At 43.1% G+C, this 19,475-nt stretch overlaps 1 protein-coding gene and 1 pseudogene across 4 annotated transcripts in view; one reads left to right on the top strand and one right to left on the bottom strand.

The window, feature by feature from the left end:
• Nucleotides 1-6,347, top strand: part of LOC143691779 (tubulin alpha-1C chain) — a 100,289-nt gene extending 93,942 nt beyond the window's left edge. For all 4 annotated transcript variants that reach the window (XM_077170799.1, XM_077170798.1, XM_077170800.1 and 1 more), the window contains 3 exons: nt 2,669-2,891; nt 3,030-3,178; nt 5,263-6,347. In XM_077170799.1, coding sequence (XP_077026914.1) covers nt 2,771-2,891; nt 3,030-3,178; nt 5,263-6,237 — 1,245 coding nt within the window. In that variant the 5' untranslated portion in view covers nt 2,669-2,770 and the 3' untranslated portion in view covers nt 6,238-6,347. The remainder of the gene's footprint in view (nt 1-2,668; nt 2,892-3,029; nt 3,179-5,262) is intronic.
• Nucleotides 6,348-9,752: 3,405 nt separating this feature from the next.
• On the bottom strand, nt 9,753-19,475 carry LOC143690575 (NHL repeat-containing protein 3-like; annotated as a pseudogene).

Consider the following 19,475-nt stretch of genomic DNA (forward strand, 5'->3'; position numbering starts at 1 on the left):
GGAGTCTCCCGGAGACCCCGGGAGTCTGGCTAAGGGAGCCGGGACTGGGAAAGCCGGAAGGGGCGGCCGGGACCCAGCCCTCGGGGGAAGTAGGAAGTCCTCTTGATCCTAGTGAGAGGTAGCCCCACAGGGTCTGTCACCGCCCAAGGAGAGCGAGAGAATCCTCTTGTTGGCCCCCCAAATTAGAGAGAATTTAAAACACCCTTCCCCCAATTTCCCCACATGACCTCACCTACCTTATACGCTGGTCCCTGGAGGGTGAACGGGCTGATGATCGCCAGGCCTTGTGTGCTCCTTCATGGAAGGCTCAGACACTCCCTGGCGCCCCTTTTCCAGCGTCCTGTGACTCGCTGCTGAGTCACCTGTGGCCTGGCCCTGGGCAGAACTTCCAGTTGCAGCATTCCCACCTGAGGGATGGAGGCGGGCCCGTCCTTTGAAGGGAATAATTAACTGTCTTATTGTCTAATCCCCATTTCTAATGCTAACTCCATGGGATATGAGGAACTGAAACTTTCTACTTAAGGGAGATTTTAAAAGTCCACAGGAATGATTTAAAAAAAAAAAAAAACCCAGAGAAAAATCGCTGATGATGTATTCTTATTTCAGTTTTCAGGAAACATAAGATTATATACAATTTGAGAATTTTCCATCTACCTTCCAGAGGTATTGGGACCAGCTATCTTATTCTATTGGAGGCCTAAATAAGAATAAGCCACGTTTTAAACAAGGATTGGTGTATCAGATGTTTAAAAAGTATCTTTAAACGGGGAGTACAGTATCTTTAAAAGTGGGGTGGGGATACAGCAAATAACCTTTTCAGAGACTACCACTGAAGTACTATTAAAAGTATGAATTACTGTAACAACTTGCTTCAGTGCCTTTTATCAAGAGCAAAAACTGGTGAAAGTCTGATTCAAAAAGTAGTGGAATTTGTACTAAAGGTCAGGAGAGCAACAACAACAGATCTTTTTAGGCAACCCTGGCTGAATTAATGGATTTTATGAGACAGTGGTTGCTTATCCAGTTAAAATTACACTAAGTGAATCTGTCACCTGTGTCTCACACCTCCCAAGTGGCCAGGGGACAGTGGAGGGCAAGTAGTGGCCACTAACTTTGCCTGCTACACTTTAAGAAAGGAAAGTTTTTGGACTCAGAAATTTTCAGTAGAAGAACAGCTTCTTTAGAATGAGAAACTCTTGGCCGCTTTTATCTCCTTGGGCCTGGGTACCATCGTGGATGGATCTGTGGTTCTCTCCAGCTTTCAGGGGCTGTGGAATTTCCAAAGTCCAGTTAAAGGTAAACATGATGCAGTGGTAAACAGTCATGGATTCATTAGAACAAACAGCTTTTACTCCCACAGCCCTAGAGCTGGGCAAGTAGACACAGGTAGTTCTGAGCTTGCTGATGTGGTCAGGAGACTGTGATTATTTTATGGGAAGCAGGTGGGAAGGAGACTGTGATTATTTTATGGGAAGCAGATGGGAAGGAGTGATCGTAAGTCAAAGGTTGATGATTCAGGGTTTTATTGCTCAAGTTATGAAATTAGACTCTTTGAGAACTTAACTGATACTTAATTTTCGTTAACTAATTTCCTATTAGCAGTTTTTAAAAACTTGAAACCCTACTACTTAGGGGGAAAAGTAATGAGAGATTTACTGTGTGGGTATTTTGAAAGTTCTCTGCTAATCTCCAGATTAGCTAATCTGATTTATGAGAAAATACAATAAATATCCTTTTTTTTGTTTTTCTGTTAAGTCTGTGAGTACTGATTCTATGTTCATTACCTTATTTTACTAAGCAGAAAAGAGTTTGGTAACTTCTAAATGACCATGTTGAGCAATTAAAGCAAAACAAACATTTCTCCAAAATCTCAAATTCTTTAATCATAGGCTTTTTTTTTAACCATAGTACCAGGGATGTGTACATTTTCCTACGAAACAGTAAATATTTTTAAATAGCAATGAAGTCTTGGCAACACTTCTAGTCTTTATTAACAATGTGCTTTACCCCCTCCATGATTTGTTGATGTGAAGGAAAAATGTTCTTAAAAATTAAATTATTCCACAGGTTTAAAAAACTGCATCTCACCACAGCTTTTAAAATACAGCTAACTGTTGCTTATCTAGCACTTTCTCCGTGAGTCATATGGCTGTAGTTTGCTGGGTTAAACTGATTTTAAAGGGGAGAGAGAAAGAGGTCTTGCCTCTTAAAGAATAGGATTCAAGAAGGACCAGAATGAGCTCAGAAGTTGCACAATCACATAGAGAATGAATCAGACCTGAAAGGGGGAATTTTATTTAAGGAAACAGCAAGCATATTTCCCAAGAGCTACGGGGAATATATTGCTGTGGAGCAGTTTATGTCATTCCAAAATGGTAGAAACCTGACTTTGAATATCTAATGTGACTAGAAAACAAGGGTCTTGCCTTCCCTGGTTCATTAACATAGCTTTGGTTTTCAAAGCGTTTTTTTTTTTTAATTAGATCTTCAACAAAAACTGATGCTTGTAACATAGTCCATGTTCTGGCGTGGCCTCTAGAAAAGTGGCAGTCTGTCCTGAAGGCTAATTAGTCATTTAGGTGACTAATTAGTCATCTGGGTGAATCATTTCCCAGTGTGCCATCTGATGTGCCATATTCTGACATTTTTTTTATCTTCCTTTGCACAGCGTGAGTGCATCTCCATCCATGTCGGCCAGGCTGGTGTCCAGATTGGCAATGCCTGCTGGGAGCTCTACTGCCTGGAACACGGCATCCAGCCCGATGGCCAGATGCCAAGTGACAAGACCATTGGCGGAGGAGATGACTCCTTCAACACCTTCTTCAGTGAGACAGGCGCCGGCAAGCATGTGCCCAGGGCAGTGTTTGTAGATCTGGAACCCACGGTCATTGGTGAGTGGAAGTCAGTAACCTGAGTGAGATTGCAGGGGTCTGGGACAGGTCTGTCCTGGACGCTCCATTTATGCCCCAGGGTTAAGTAGGCTTGTGCAGGTTGTTAATGATGGGTTGCGCTTTGCTTTCCTTTTCCAGATGAAGTCCGCACTGGCACCTACCGCCAGCTCTTCCACCCTGAGCAGCTCATCACAGGCAAGGAAGATGCTGCCAATAACTATGCCCGTGGGCACTACACCATTGGCAAGGAGATCATTGACCTGGTTCTGGACAGAATTCGTAAGCTGGTAAATACCATATGTAAATATATATATTTTTTAAATGGGATAGGAGGGTTCTGTTGCAAGTTTCATGGAGAAGCCAAACTATAGCATACATTCCTTGCACACTAAAGTGAGACTTAGACCTCCTACTAAATGAGCTTGACCTCTAAACCAGATGGTCTTGGGTCATGGGACAAATATTTGGGGCAGGAGTAAGTAGTTTTATGCCTATATGTATATATCTGTGTGTCTTACAAAGCACATCTGGGCAATTGTGCTTATTCAGTGAGGGTGGTACCTATAGTCAAAATAAAACTGAAGGGCCTTAGCAGCAGTTTTACTGACAAAAAGTAAGGTCATTAAACATCTGTGCTCATATTAATAGGCGAACTTGCCTTAAATCAGGATATCCCTTTTTTAGATCATCTTATACTGAGTGAGTAGGTGGCTGACTCTTAACAGGTAACTAATTGATCAAACCTATTTAAAAAAAAAAAAAAGTCAGGGCTTTTGGCTTATTGTTAAACTTCAGAGACTTGAGCAGAAGAAGCCAGTATAATGATTGGAAATACTGATATTGGAAACCTTTCCAGCAAAGCTAAAAGTGGAGTCAAGGATGCTTCCTTAGGACACAAGCAAGTATCAGTTATTGAAACTTTAAGGGTATTTATATATAATCAGGAAAAAGCAGTGCCCTTGCTTTTCTATTAGAGTTCAGGGCAGTGGCTAAAAATTCTCAGGCAACATTATGAAGAGCCCAGCAGTCAGCTGGTCCTTTGCTCCTTAGGCATGAGGGCAGCTTGTAAGTAATTAACCAAGAATCAAGCATGAAGACTCAGGTCAAGTACCTGGTCTTGAAAATCACATTATACTAAGCCCAGACATGACTGGTCTATTCTATAAAAAGTGGCCTTCTATTTATGGGTTCACCTCTGCTGAGATGTTTATCATAGTTTTTTAGCAAAATTGGGTTAATGGTTCCTATGTTTGCTTATCAAGCTGCAGCTACAAGCACTGACTTGGAAATCAGGACCTGCCTTTAGGGACAAATAAACCTAGTAAAAGCTATTTTGGGTTCTGGAGTGGAGTTCATTAACTACCAAAACAATTGTTTGTCCTTGGTGTTATTGCCATGCCTGTGTGAACCTTAATGGATGTAATTGCTATACTAGGTTCTGCCTTTTCTGTTGATCTTAAGTGGTTTTTTCAGAGTATGCACCCAAAGATACATGAACCGAGGAGTGGGTAGGGAAGGTCCGCAAGTCTCTGAGCATCTTTTGAGAAGTGAGTGTTGACAATAGAACACTTTGTTTAAAGGTTAAAATTATCCTTTCACAGAGTTGCAGCTTTTAGCCACTCTGAATGGCCCGGTTATTGGTGAAAAACCCTGATGGTATGAGCTCTCATAGAACTGTGATAGTAAGTTGCCTTTCCCATGATGAATAGGTTATCAGGTAACTGGTACCATTTACCGAGTGCTGCTGTGACAAGCATTATTCCAGGTACTTATGTAATTCTCAATCTGAAGTAGATTCCTGTTATCCCCATTTAATATGTGAGAAAAAAAGAAATGAATTTGGTCAAGGTCACACAGCGAGGAACCAGTAGAGCCAGATCCAGACCAAGTCTGACTCTAGTGCCAGGGCACTGGAATTTGGCTCTTCTGTGTATACCAGCTCAGAAAGCAGCTTGCCAGATCTTTGTAAGACATCTGTTGTACCAGGCTGGTGGTTCAGGTCTGCCATGATAGCTCTCCAAATGATAAGATGCTGCCTTTATTCTGTGGTCACAGCAAGGGCACCAGGGATTGCCCTCTTAGTCACCCAAATCTGGGACCTGATTCCATTCCATACTCATGGTTCCTCTGTCAGGAAATGAAAATAGTTCATTTTTAAATAGCCTTTTTAGCAGATCCTTTCCCCCCAGGAGTTGAGTGTGGAAAACTTCTCTGAATCACTAAACACTTTGCTCTTTTATGACTGCTTTTTTAGCAATTGTTAGGAAGATTTTTTAAATCTCAGTCGATGTAATGTAATCATGGGTTCAAAGAAGCCACTGTGACTTTCATCAGATGTCTCAATGCTAAATTAAAACTTTTTCTTTTGCAGGCTGACCAGTGCACAGGTCTTCAGGGCTTCTTGGTTTTCCACAGCTTTGGTGGGGGAACCGGTTCTGGGTTCACCTCCCTGCTGATGGAACGTCTCTCTGTCGATTACGGCAAGAAGTCCAAATTGGAGTTCTCCATTTACCCAGCCCCCCAGGTCTCCACGGCTGTAGTTGAGCCCTACAACTCCATCCTCACCACCCACACCACCCTAGAGCACTCAGATTGTGCCTTCATGGTAGACAATGAGGCCATCTATGACATCTGTCGTAGGAACCTTGATATCGAGCGCCCAACCTACACCAATCTTAATCGCCTTATTAGCCAGATCGTGTCCTCCATCACTGCTTCCCTCAGGTTTGATGGTGCCCTGAATGTGGATCTGACAGAATTCCAGACCAACCTGGTTCCCTATCCCCGCATCCACTTTCCTCTGGCCACATATGCCCCCGTCATCTCTGCTGAGAAAGCCTACCATGAACAGCTTACTGTAGCAGAGATTACCAATGCTTGCTTTGAGCCAGCCAACCAGATGGTGAAATGTGACCCTCGCCACGGTAAATACATGGCTTGCTGCCTGCTGTACCGTGGTGACGTGGTTCCCAAAGACGTCAATGCTGCCATTGCCACCATCAAGACCAAGCGCACCATCCAGTTTGTGGATTGGTGTCCCACTGGCTTCAAGGTTGGCATTAATTACCAGCCTCCCACTGTGGTACCTGGTGGTGACCTGGCCAAGGTCCAGCGAGCTGTGTGCATGCTGAGCAACACCACAGCCATTGCTGAGGCCTGGGCTCGCCTGGACCACAAGTTTGACCTGATGTATGCCAAGCGTGCCTTTGTTCACTGGTACGTGGGTGAGGGGATGGAGGAAGGAGAGTTTTCTGAGGCCCGTGAGGACATGGCTGCCCTTGAGAAGGATTACGAGGAGGTTGGAGCAGATAGTGGTGAGGGAGAAGATGAGGGTGAAGAATATTAACCTGTGTGCTGCAGGCTTTACACGCTGTATTGTTTTGGGTCTGTCTTATTTCCGTTCTGTGGAATTTATACATGTGTCAATAAAGGTGATATTTTCATTTTAATGTCAAACTGGCTTCCATATCACAGTAGACATTTGACCCACTCATTCAAGACCAGTGAGGGTAGAAGTGGGCAAGGGACCCAGCTGATGGTTTCTTCCACATTGCAGATGTCTGCAGTGTGCCATGTGCCATGTACTATGCTGTGGTTTGTGTTATGTTGTCTCAGCTGGACTTGAAGAGGGGAGTGGTAATGAAGTCAGATCATAAGTAATAACAGACTCATATAGATTGGGTTAATGCTGCTCAAACTTCCTTATGCATGTGAATCACCTGTAGATGTTCGTAGATTAATAGTCTAGGTCTGAGGTGGGACTTCAGCTGCTGGAAGCTCCCAGGTGAAGCTGATGGTCTTGATCTGTGACCACACATGGAGTAACAAGAGCTTAGGTAGCAGGAAATGGTGGGGCCCGAATTCAGCTCATTAGCCACACTGCCAGAGCTACTGCTGTATTTCATAAAATAATAATCAGTAACCTGGGAACGACTTAAGATCATGCCAATTCCACATTTAGTCAAAGTCTACAGTGGCAAATAAGATTGTACTTAATGAGTTACTGAGAGAGCAGAGCTGGCTGAGACCAGAATAGTCACATAGATTGCTATGGTATTGGTATTTGACCCAGTATATGTCATGTAGAATGTTTGACGTTCTTTGAGTAGTGGAATAAGGAAAATTGAAGAATGATGTATTTCTAGGGAAGATTGCGGAGGGGTGAATTCCTTTATTTGGAACCTCTTCCAAGCAGTGTGGTTTGGGAGGGAACTGTGAGCAGATGGGGGCAGAGGGAATGAAGGGCATGAACTGTTTTGGATGGCTAGAGAGCTTGGCGACTGATGTCCCTGTACCGGTGCTGTGGCCTGCAATGTGGGACTGAGCAATGGGAAAGGACAAAGACTACCAGGCGACCAAGGCTGTGGTCAAGGGGTGAACGCATTTCTCATTTAGACAGGTAACCCAAAGGGAAAAAGTGACATACTTTGATTACAAGCATGTTGATAAAAGAAACTCTTTTGGGAGGATACGCACATACAAAATGATACTTTCAGCAACTTTTAAAAGAATCTGGTATGAAACAAAGATAAATGAAGCATTTCAGAAATGGCGGTATCAGTTCATCTATCTTGTGTTCCTTCGTTTGCACTCCTTACCCTGGCTTAAAAATAGAACAAGTAAAACCTCAAATTACTCTCTTTAATCCAAGTAAATATACTGTATTAGCTAAACTTCATAAAGTCAATGCGGGTATGTTTTGGTAAAAAAGCAAATGCAAAATTAAGGCAAATCCTTACAGCATTTGCAAAGGTGAAAAAAGAATGAGATTATGATTTAACTAAAGAGAAAATTAAGGCACAGGAGTGGCTCATTCAAGACTACAGAGCTTGATCAGTGGCACAAACACATTTATGAATGGCATTGGGATAGAGGACAGAGATTCCTGTTGGCAGGTTTATCTTCTTAACCGCACTTAGGATCCAGGCATTAAAACAAATGTGAGTTACTTGAAGTCTGGAAGGCAGACTCCAGCCATGAAACAACTCCAGACTGATTATGTTACGCAGTTTACAGTATGAACTGGGAGAGAGATGCTAGGAAAGGGATCATAACATTTAAAAAATCATAATATCAAAAGATTCAAAAGACCATAACATGGCAAGGTTCCACCAAAACCTAGCATAAACTGGAATAAAGGTAATAAACGGTCTTTATTGGAAAGCCAATATTCAGACCAAGGGAGGAAAAAGACGTATAGAAATGTATGGGAAATTATTCATCTCTATCTCCAAGTGTTTGGCACACATTTTCAAAAATATATATAATTCTCTTGATACTTCCTTGAGGTAGGAATGAATTGAGTTCATGTTTAAAAAAATAAGGAAATACTGAGGTGAGTCCCTATTTGTAATGCTACTATAAAACCATTTGGATTATCTGGAAGCATCCCTTTCAATAAAGTGCTCAGATACCATTTCATCCCTACATTTAAAGGTTGATATTAAGTATCTTTTGCTAAAGGACCAAAGCCAAGTTAGGGTTTTATAAAAAAACTACGGAAGTTAACAGCAAGTTTAAAACATTTTATCACATCTGCACCAGGCCGTTTCCCTCATCCATCCCTGCAAGCTCCCCTCAGCAAGACTTCAAGTCCTGGCTCAACCCCCCTCTCCTGCACCGTCCTTGCACCAGCCTGGCATGGCATCGGCTCTGGCTGCATGCTTGTCTCCCATCAGATTGTAAACAAACAAAAAAAAGTTTGTTTTTTTGCTTTTAACTTTTATTGTATAATTTTTATACAAAGCAAAGAAAGAAAAAAGCAATAGTTTTCGAAGCACTCTTCCACAAATAGTTACAGCACAGATCCCAGAGTTTGTCATGGGCTACCATACCATCATCTCAGATTTTTCCTCCTAGCTGCTCCAGAATATAGGCGGCTAGAAGGTATAAATACTTTATCACCACAATTGACTTTTTTTCCTTCTTTTTTTTTTTTGTGAAAAATAACATAAACACAAAAAAGCAATAAATTTAAAGCCCAGCACCACAATTAGTTGTAGAACATATTTCAGAGTTTGGCATGGGTTACACTTCCACAATTTTAGATTTTTACTTCTAGCTGCTCTAAGATACTGGAGACTAAAAGAGATATCAACTTAATGATTCAGCATTCATATTCATTTGTTAAATCCCATCTTCTCTGTATAACTCCACCATCACCTTGGATCTTTCTGTTCCTCTCTTTAGGGGGCATTTGGGCTATGGCCATTCTAACTTTTTCATGTTGGAAGGATCTGTCACTAATATGTGGTGGGGAGATGGAACTATCTGATGTTCTGGAGAGGCTGGGCTAGGTTTCAGGACTTATCTGGACCCGGGACCCATCTGGAGGTTGTCGGTTTCTGGAAAGTTACTCTAGTGCCTGGAACCCTTGTGGAATCTTATATATTGCCCTAGGTGTTCTTTAGGATTGGCTTGCTGATCCTGGTTGTGGTTGGCAGGTTATGATAGAAGCAGTTCATTTTATCTAAGGTGAAAACACTGAAGTTTGCAGTTCTTCATATAAAATTCAATCAAATATCCTCTAAACCTATTTTTGTTCCTATTTTCACCAGGAAGATTAGTCTTCCAGGTTAATTAACTAGGTAAGTCTCTCTTTCCAACCTCATTTTTTTCTAAATTACATTTATCTCATTGAAATATTTTTAGGCATTTGCAAGGAAAACTTTTACAAGTAAAACTAAGTCCCAAGAAAGGCGACCAAATAAAATTCTTAATGATATAAAAACAAATCCTTGTGATAATAGATTAGGTAAAAATTAAATAAACATATTCTTGCACTTAAAGATCAGTTTAAGAACCTAATGACACATCTGAAACTCTGAGCTTCCCCTTGAAAGATCTCCAGGAAAAGAAAGCTCATGAATCCAGTGAAGGAAAATAGCTATTTAAAGGGATGTATTTTTTTTGTACTTGTTTTGCTCCTATTTCTGCCACCTAGATTTCTACGCCAGTGCTCCTGTCCACATCTAAGAGACGAGGCGAAGCCTGGTCTGCGAGCTGGACTGGACTGACCACGGAACAGTCACCAAGGAGTCTCACCCGGGTACAGACACGAACAAGAGCCTGTCCAGATTCAGCTGGGCTGAAACTGCGTACTTCCCATCGGGAGTGAATCAGACTGAAGAAGGTCCCTCTTCTGTGAAACAGTTAGTCCAGGCTCCTGACCATTCCCCAGTGTCTTTATCAAAAACTTGCATTCTTTCATTTCCTCCGTCATTTCCTCGGCAACCCATACCCGACCAACTGAATCAATTGTAACACTGTGATGTGTGTTGAACTGGGCTGGCCCTGTCCCATTCCCTCCATGCAGCCAAAGCATTGCAAAATCTTGGGACAGTTTGAGCAATCTGTTATTCAATCCTCTATCTCCATCTGCAATGTATATGTCTCCTGTGTCCACTACATATAATTCTGCAGGGTTATCAAACTGCAGGGGATTTAAACCAGGGCTTGTTTTCTTTTTTTTTTTTTTTTTACCTGGGGTACCAGGTAAAAAAAAATTATATTTTTTTATGATTATATAAAAGGAATTATATTTTTTAACAGTATGGCCATAGAGTCCACTTCCTACATCCATGACCCAGACAGCTTGCTCATGGAAGGTGCTGGCTGCAAACATGCCATGAGCTTGTCAACTGTGTAATTCCAGGTTCGCAGGAAGTATCCGTCCTCTGAGAACACCAGCACCTTTGGGGTGCTAACCCCTCTTTGCCCTACGTAAACGGATCCACTGAGGGAGTCAACTGCCACACAAAATGTTGCTCCAGTAAAGTATTTCGAATACTTAGGCCAACCCACATCCCGCCGATAAAGAGTGTTTTTAGTTCTCCAGGAAACAGGAAGAGCAAAGTTCTTTAAAACCTTAAATAAAATCAAAAGACGATTCAGTTTACCCTAAAGGTTTTTTTTTTAAAAAAGCTCTTTTTAGCATGTCTTGGCAGAGGTTTGTTGGCCGGCAACGACTCCCAGGAAATGGGCTTTTATGTCCAAAGACCAAACCCACTAACTGGGGAGTCTGCCAATTTGGGGGAGTGCAGTGGGCGGGGAAAGAAGAGAAAACCAGGAGGAAGGGCGGTGGAGCACCCACAGACTCCTCAGCATTGAAACAGGCTCGCCAGGCGCGGGTTCCGGTCGCACCGGCGCTCCCGGGTGGTCCAGGCGGCTCCCGCCCCTCGCCCGCGCTCACCGGAGAGCCGCAGGGGCGCCAGTGCGAGGCCGGGGACGCAAGGAAGACGCCGGCGCCCGCCGCGCGCACCCAGGGCCTCGCAGTCGAGAGCCCCGAGCCCGGGCGACTCAAGGAAGGTCGGGAGCGCCGCGGGGCGGGGCAGCCGAGAGGAGGGGAGCCGGGGCAGAGCTGTACCCCCTGCTCTTCACAGGGCAGCTAAAAAATGCACATATCTGCAAGCACAGCACGGGACACGGCTTCAGCTGCAGCCTGAAGCTTCAAGTTAGCACTCCAATGGTTCTGCAGCATTCTTGAGAGCAACCATGGTTTTAACCCCTTTAGGATGAGGCAGGTCCAGCCCAGCCCCATCCTCGAACACAGGAAATCTACTGATGGCCACAGCGCAAAGTCTGGAGGAAATAGGATATCCATATATGAGAAGGAGCAGAAAGATCATCCAGGATCAGCTAAAAAGTTACACTCCATGGTATCTGAGAGGTCCATTCTCCAAGCCAGTGATTCCCAAGCAGGGTGCCCGAGAATGGGATGTGGGGGTGCCCAGAAGTGTGGTGCTCAGTCTTCAGAACAGCCTGGAGGATCTCAGCAGGAAGCTCCTGGCTGGGGACAGCCCCTCTGTTTACCTCAGTGAGCCTTAGAAATAGAATTATTTTCAGGATGCGAAAAGACTGGAAAGCTTTAAGCAGCAGCTACAGTGTAGGGTGAAAGGAGGTGAGAGAAGAGTTCAGCTGAGAAAAAAAATATGTATTCCAGCAGAATAGAGCCTGGGGCTTTGGAAGAGCTAAGCGCTAGTGGCTCAGGAGGCATCTGTCCTTATAATGATTTTTTTCCCCTCCTGTGTTGGCATGAGAGAGAACAAATATACCCCAAGGTCCAAGTCAGTGCTTTGTGGCTGACTGTCATCTGATCTGTCCTTGAGTGCTAATGAAAAGTCTGCAGCCACTGCCACCAGCGCGGAGGCTTGACGGGGATAAATGGACATAAGGCAGAAGAGGGTGTACACTTCTGAGATTGGCCATGGCCCCGGGTTCTGGTGGTCTGGACAGAAGGGCTTATTAGCCCTCACCTGCCCTGACCAGAGAATGATCTTCTTCCACCCGGCAAGACAGAGGCCACCAGCTACTGAGGGTCTGAGTGGACCCAGGCAGAGCTGCTCTGAGCTGAAGCAGGCTGAGGAGAAAGAGAATGGCTCCGAGGGTCCATCGGCCTGCCTGTCCTACCTGACTTAGAAAGCAGCTAACAAATCCTTCTGCTCTGGCAGTCAGCCTACTGCCAGGTCAGAGGACACCAGAGGACTTAGAAAATTTCAAAATCCACCTTGGAGAGAGCCCTCTGTTCAGGCCCCTGACTCTGGAAGGCTGTGTGGCGGTCCTGCATGGTCTGTGGGAGGGAAAGGAGGCCAGTCAGGGCTGAGAGTGAGAGGAAGGGGACCAGGGCTTTCACATCTTGGAGTTTCAGAGGAAAGTAAAGCTCAAAGAGATGAACTATCTAGCCTTAGGCTACAGAGCAAGTAAAACTGAAATTTGACCCCAGAAACTGAATCCAAAGTGGGCGCTCCCTCCACCGCGCCGCAGCTTCTCAGCGGTGCCAGGCAAAGGCATCTTCGCCCGCCCCCAGCGGCCGCTCCGGTTCAGCGGGGAGGGGCCATGTCGCAGCGGCCCCACTTGGGGTGCTGGGCGGAGCCACCGTGGCAGGGAGATCTCATTACGTCATCGATTGTCAGAACACCTCCCACCCAGATCACCTATATGCTGCTCCAGCGGGGCAAACTCAGCTGGTCCCCACTCCCCAGGCCGCAGCTTCCCTGGTGAAGGGCCATTTGTCTCCATTTTTCCCTCTGAACTTAATGAATCAATTCTCAGATCATGGGAAGAGATGGTGTCCTTGCAGGATAGATGCTGCCACCTGCTTGGACTCCTGCTGACAAGACACCAACCAATGTGCAGATAGGACAGCTCCTCCCTGGCTCCCGTAAGCACTGGGGCTGAGACAGTCAGCTCCTGTCAGCCAGTGCCACCAGGTGAAGCTGGCAGAGATGACCCAGGCAGATGCTCCTGGGGACCAGTGTTAGGATGGCCATCTGATGGGGGGGCAGCATAGGGTGAAGGGAACATAGTTCCCTTGTGTGTAGGGGTGGTGGGGGGCAGGAGCTGGCTTTCAGCCTCACAGAGAAAAACCTTTGCCGACATCTCATTAGCCTGTCATTGCCCCATGTCCCTGAATTTGTCAGCCCTGAACAGGTTTTGGGAAAACAGTTCTTCCTTCCTCTTTTAACACTCCCTCCAAGTCTGCAGCAGGAGAGAAATACTCAGAATCAATGACTCTTATAGAACTAAAGACCTGTCGACTAGTCATATACAGGAAATGCTTTTAAATACTTGTCTTACCACCAGATTTTTTTCTCTTTTTTTTAAAGTGAAGACAGGATGTATTACAGATTTCCTAATTCCACAAAAATTTCACCTACATTCGCAAAACAGTTTAATTAAATTTTTTGGGAAGTGGGTGTATATTCCATCTCACTGCTGCCACCCTTTACCTCCTCCCCTGCAATCTCACCAAATATCATTCGGCTCTCAGGAGATATCTAGCCTACTAGTAGAAATGCCCCTGGCACAGGCCACCATGTGCAGTTATACTATTATAGAAGTCATTTCCAGTTTTAAAGCTTAATTCATTAATTATTTTTGGAGCACCTCTTTGGTACTATTCACTAAGGGAAATATCCTTAATTTTTGGTCCCCTTTAGATTGCGGAGAGAGATCACACCTGTGCAATCCAAATTCAAGGCAAAATTTGCCACTTATCACAGAAGAGGTTGTCCTGTGTGGCAACCACTGTTGCGTATCTACCCCGCAGCCATTTTCAGTTCATTGTTTTGGCTGCCGGCACCTCCTATTCTGTGCAGGTATTGGGGGTCTATGTGCATTGGGGGCTGGGCCTCTCATCACCAGGGGGAATTTTAGTCTAAGCTAATCAAGGTATCTATTTCTCTTGCCAGTGATTGGTTAAGGAACCAGCAGGTGATACAATGGAGGAAATGAGAGGTGAGGTAATGTCTGCTGGGGGGCGGGGGAGACATCCGTGGGAAAAAATGTCCTTGCTCTTAAAAAGGAATACAAAGAAAGGCTTTTCTTTTTTGCAACCTTTGGACATTGTTGTGTGAGGGCATGATGCTTGACGCTGCCGCAGCCATCTGTGACCAGTAGCGGACAGACATGAGGACAAAATCTAACATGCCAAGGTTAGCAGAATAGATAAGTGAGAAGAACCTGCATGGATAGGGTCTTATGACTCTGAATTAACCAGCACTTAGTTGTTTTGTTTTGTTAATGTTTTTTATTGTTAAATATAACATATACACAAAGAAAAGAAAGAAAAAGCAATGATTTTCAAAGTACACTTTCAACAAGTAGTTACTGAACAGATTTCAGAGTTTGTTATGGGTTACCATTCCACTATTTCAGATTTTTCCTTCCAACTGCTCCAAAACACTGGAGGCTAGAAGAAATATTTTTTTTTATTGTGTGAAAAATAATAAAAATACAAAAAAAGCAATGCTTTTCAAAGAAGGGGTGCAAGAGTAGTTCAGTGGTAGAATTCTTGCCCGCCATGTGGGAGACCCGGGTTCGATTCCCAGCCCATGCATTTCCTAAAAACAAACAAACAAAACAAAACAAACAAAAATTCAACCAATAGTGCTGCAATAACGGGGTACTCACATGGGAAAAGAATGAAATGTGACTCCTGTGATACAGCATACAAAAAAAAATGTCAAAGCACATTGCAACCATCAGTTGTAGAACATATTTCAGAATTTGTTATGGGTTACAGTTCCACAATTTTAGGTTCTTACTTCTAGCTGCTCTAAGATACTGGAGACTTAAAAGAATATCAATATACTGATTCAGCACGACTCAAACTCATTTTTTAAACCCTACCTTCTCTGTATAACCACCATATCCTTTGATCTTTCTCCCACTCTTTAGGGGTATTTGGATTATGCCCATTCTTTTTCATGTTGGAAGGGACTGTCAATAATATGGGATGGAGGATGGAACTAGCTGATGTTCTGGAGAGGCTGACTGCCCCCCCCCCACCCCATTTCAGGACTTACTGGGTCCAAGGACCAATCTGGAGGTTATAGGCTTCTGAAAAGTTACCCTAGCACATAGAACCTTTGTAGAATCTTATACAATGACCTAGGTGTTCTTTCAGATTGGCAGGAATGGTTTTGGTTGGGGTTTGGCAAGTTATGGTAGTATCCTGAAATTTTTTAATTTATTTTTTATTAGAGAAGTTACTGGTTTACAGAAAAATCATGTAGAAAATGGAGATCCCGTATACTTCACTCACACATGCAGTTTTCCTGATTATTAACATTTTGTATTAGTGTGTTATCTTTGTTACAACTGATGAAACAATATTATTATAACTATACTATTAATTGTAGTCCTTAGTTAACATTAGGGCTCACTGTGTTGTACAGGCCTATGTTTTTTTTTTATTTTTAATTCTAATAACATATATACAACCTAAATTTCCCCTTTTAACCAAAATTCAAATATATATATTTCAGTGGTGGTAATTACATTCACAATGTTGTGCTAAAATAACCACCCTTCATTACCAAAACTTCTATCACCCCCAAAAGAAACTCTGTACCAAGTAAACATTAACTTCCCATTCGCTACCCCCATCTCAGCCCCTGATAACCTGCATTCTAGTATCTGGGTCTGCAAATTTGCCTATTCTAATTATTTCATATCAGTGAGATGATACAATTTCTGTCCTTTTATGTCTGGCTTATTTCACTCAACATGATATCTTGAAGTTTCATCCATGTTGTAGTATGTATCAGAAATTCATTCCTTTCTACGACTGAATAATATTCCATTGTCTGTACATACCACATTTTGCTTATCCATCCATCAGTTGAGACACATGGGTTGCTTCCATCTTTTGGCAATTGTGAATAATGCTGCTATGAACATAGGTGCAACTATCTGTTCAAGTCCCTGCTTTCAGTTCTTCTGGATCTATCCCTAGAAGTGGGATTGCTGGGCCATGTAGTAATTTTATTCTTAACTTTCTGAGGAATTACCAAATTATTATCTTCAGTGGTTATACCATTTTACATTCCCTCCAACAATGAATAAGTGTTCCTATTTCTCCACATCCTACAAACTTATTTTCCATTTTTTAATAGTAGCCATTCTAGTCTGAAATGGTGTCTCATTGTGGTTTTGATATGCATTTCCCTTATGACTAATGAAATTGAGTATCTTTTCATATGTTTAGTGGCCATTTTTATATCTTCTTTGGAGACATGTCTATTCAAATCGTTTGCCCATTTTTTATTTGGGTTGTTTGTCTTTTTGTTGTTGAGTTGTAGGATTTCTCTATGTATTCTGGATATTAAGCCCTTTTTGGACATGTGGTTTGCAAATATTTTTTCCTGTTCTTTAGGTGTCTTTTTACTTGTATGATGAAGTATTTTGATGCACAAAAATGCTTATTTTGATGAAGTCTCATTTATCTTTTTTTTTCTTTGTTTGCTCATGCTTTTGGTATAAAGCCTAAGAAACCATTGTCGAACTCCTGAAGATGCTTCCCTATGTTTTCTTCCAGGAATTTTATGGTTTGGGTTCTTGTATTTAGGTCCTTGATCCATTTTGGGTTAAGTTTTGTGTATAGTGTGAGGTAGGAGTCCATTTTCGTTCTTTGGGAGGTTTTTTATTCAGTCTCTTTATGTCTTATTTGTCTGGTTGAGATCTTCTATTTCTTCTTGAGTCAGTATAGGTAGTTTGTGTTTCCAGAAATTTGTCCATTTCATCTAAGTTATCTAATTTGTTGGTGTTCAGTTGTCCATAGTATTGTCTTATAATCTTTTTTACTTCTTTGGAGTTGGTAGTAGTGTCCCCCCTTTCATTTCTGATTTTAATTATTTGCGGGCTCTGTCTTTTTTTCTTTGTCAATCTAGCTAAAGGTTTGTCAATTTTATTGATCTTTTAGTTTTGTTGACTCTATTGTTTTTTAAAAATTCTCGGTTTCATTCATCTCTGCTTTAATCTTTGTTATTTCTTTCCCTCTGTTTTCTTTGGTTCTAGTTTGCTCTTTTTCTAGATTCTGAAGTTCTAAGGTAAAGTTTCTGATTTGAGATCTTCTTCCTTTTTAATGTAAGCATTTAGAACTACTAATTTCCCTCTCATCACTGCCTTTTCAGTATCCCACAAATTCTGGTACGTTGTATTTTTGTTTTCATTCATCCCAAATATTACCTAATTTCACTTATGATTATTTCTTTGACCCATTGGTTAAGAGTATGTTGTTTAATTTCCACATATTTCTGTATTTTCCAGTTCTCCTTGTTATTGCTTTACAACTTCATTCCACTGTGGTCAGAGAAGTTACATTGTGTGACTTCAATATTTCTAAATTTATTGAGACTTGTTTTGTGACCTGACAAAAGATCTATCCCAGAGAATGAGTCATGCACACTTGAGAAGAAACTATATTCTGCTGCTGTTGGGTGTAAATTTCTATATATGTCAGTTAGGTATTGTTGGTTTATAGCATTAAGTCTTCTATTTCATTATTGATCTTCTGTCTAGATGGTCTATCCATTACTGAAAGTGGTGTATTGAAGTTTCCTAGTATTAATGTGGAGCTGTCTTTTTTCTTCCTTTAAATCTGTCAATATTTGCTTCAGATATTTTGGGGCTCTGCCATTAGGTGTATATGTATTTATAATTCTTATGCACCTCTAGATTTTTTTGATAAGTAAGATTATACATTATCTTATTGTTCTGACTGTTTTGAGTTGGGGCTGCAATTGCTCCCTGCCAAAGCAATCCTAATATGAAAGACCTAAAAGCAATAGTTCATACAAATTTTTAGTTAAATGATTAAAAATAAAAATATTAAGACCCTTTTAAATTTGCTTTACTCACTTTTTCCAGGGCAAACATTGCCCTAGGAGAGTAAAGATTCCATTTCTCCACTTCCTTTCTTCATTTGTTGATTGGTCAACCAAACTGATCTGCTTCTTCCTTCCTGTCATCTCAAAAATCTTGGCTGAATTTAAGCCCCTTTTTATCTACCTCATCTCCCTTCTTTTTTCCCCTTCTCTCCTCCCTCAACCTCCATTTTCCCCTTTCCTCTCTCTCCCACTGATCTCTTTTCCCATCTCCATTCCCCCTGTCAACTCCTTCTTCACCAGCCAGGTGCCAGCACAGCAGTCCAGGCTGCGTGTGGAGTGAATTCCTCTAGATAATGAGAGAACTTTCTAATGGACGCTGACAGTCAGACCCCTCCCGCTGGGAGATGCATGGGCTATGGAAGCTCTGGCCAGACTTCAGCTGTCACATGAGAGCCTGTGTGGCCCTGCGCATGGAGTGCAGACAAGATGATGTGTAGGACATCAGACCCTTTGAGCTTGTCTGTTCAACTATCACCTGGCCTGTCCCTGCAGGTGGGGTGAGATGAATGGCAGTGTCAAGATTGCAGAAGAGCCTTGATCGCCAAGAACCGCAGTCCCGTTTCCTCTCAGGCTCCACGTGAGGTGCATATCCAGGTGCTTGAGCCTTGCTTGCATGGGAAGGGGTTGGCCAGGGTCTTCCGGCAGGGGCCACAGGCCAAGACGAAATCTCTTCACAGCCCATATAATCTCAAGTACTGCCTTCCATCTCGTCTTCATCAAGAGAATGTGGGGATGTGAATGCCTGAGTAATCCCAGTTTCCCAACTGCACTAACCTGGGATTGCAGGCTGAAGAGATCACACTATTGAGGAATGCAAGGCTTCATGACTTGCCCAGACTTGGGACCAGGTTTCTTGGCTTGTGGTTGGGTGCTGTTTCCTCACAACATGAGACATCTCAAGTCTAAACTCCTTTGCCTGACTTTCTGCCCTCACAGCCAGTCCTACCTGTTTGAGATTCCCGCAGCTCCCTGGCCAGCCTCTTCAGCCCTAGTCAGGCTGTCATCTACGATGTCCCTTGGAGTTTAGCCATCCAGACCCAATAACCAATTCGGCATACAGTGTTCTGACTGGTGGCACCCTTGGGCCTGAAAGGATGGACTTGCTCAAGACTACAGGGTCCAGTAGTGACTGGCCGAGGGGAGAACCGCCTACTATGTCCCTCCATCAGCACTTCACACAGGCTGGCCCTGCCTCCCCACCAGGTGGAGACCTGAAGGACACAGAGTCCGCTAGGCCATGAGGTTGATCCCGGAGCCCCCTGGATGTGCAAGGTCTGCTCCACATGGAGAACACAGGGCTGAAGGTCGGGAGTGGTGCGAGGCTCATCTCTGGCTCCAGGGTCTCAATATCCGAAGGCAGGACTGGGTGTATCCTTGGGCTCAGGCTAGGGGAAAAGGTATCATCAAACACCAT

The sequence above is a fragment of the Tamandua tetradactyla genome, chromosome 7 (assembly GCF_023851605.1).
Source record: "Tamandua tetradactyla isolate mTamTet1 chromosome 7, mTamTet1.pri, whole genome shotgun sequence".
Taxonomy (NCBI): Eukaryota; Metazoa; Chordata; class Mammalia; order Pilosa; family Myrmecophagidae; genus Tamandua; species Tamandua tetradactyla.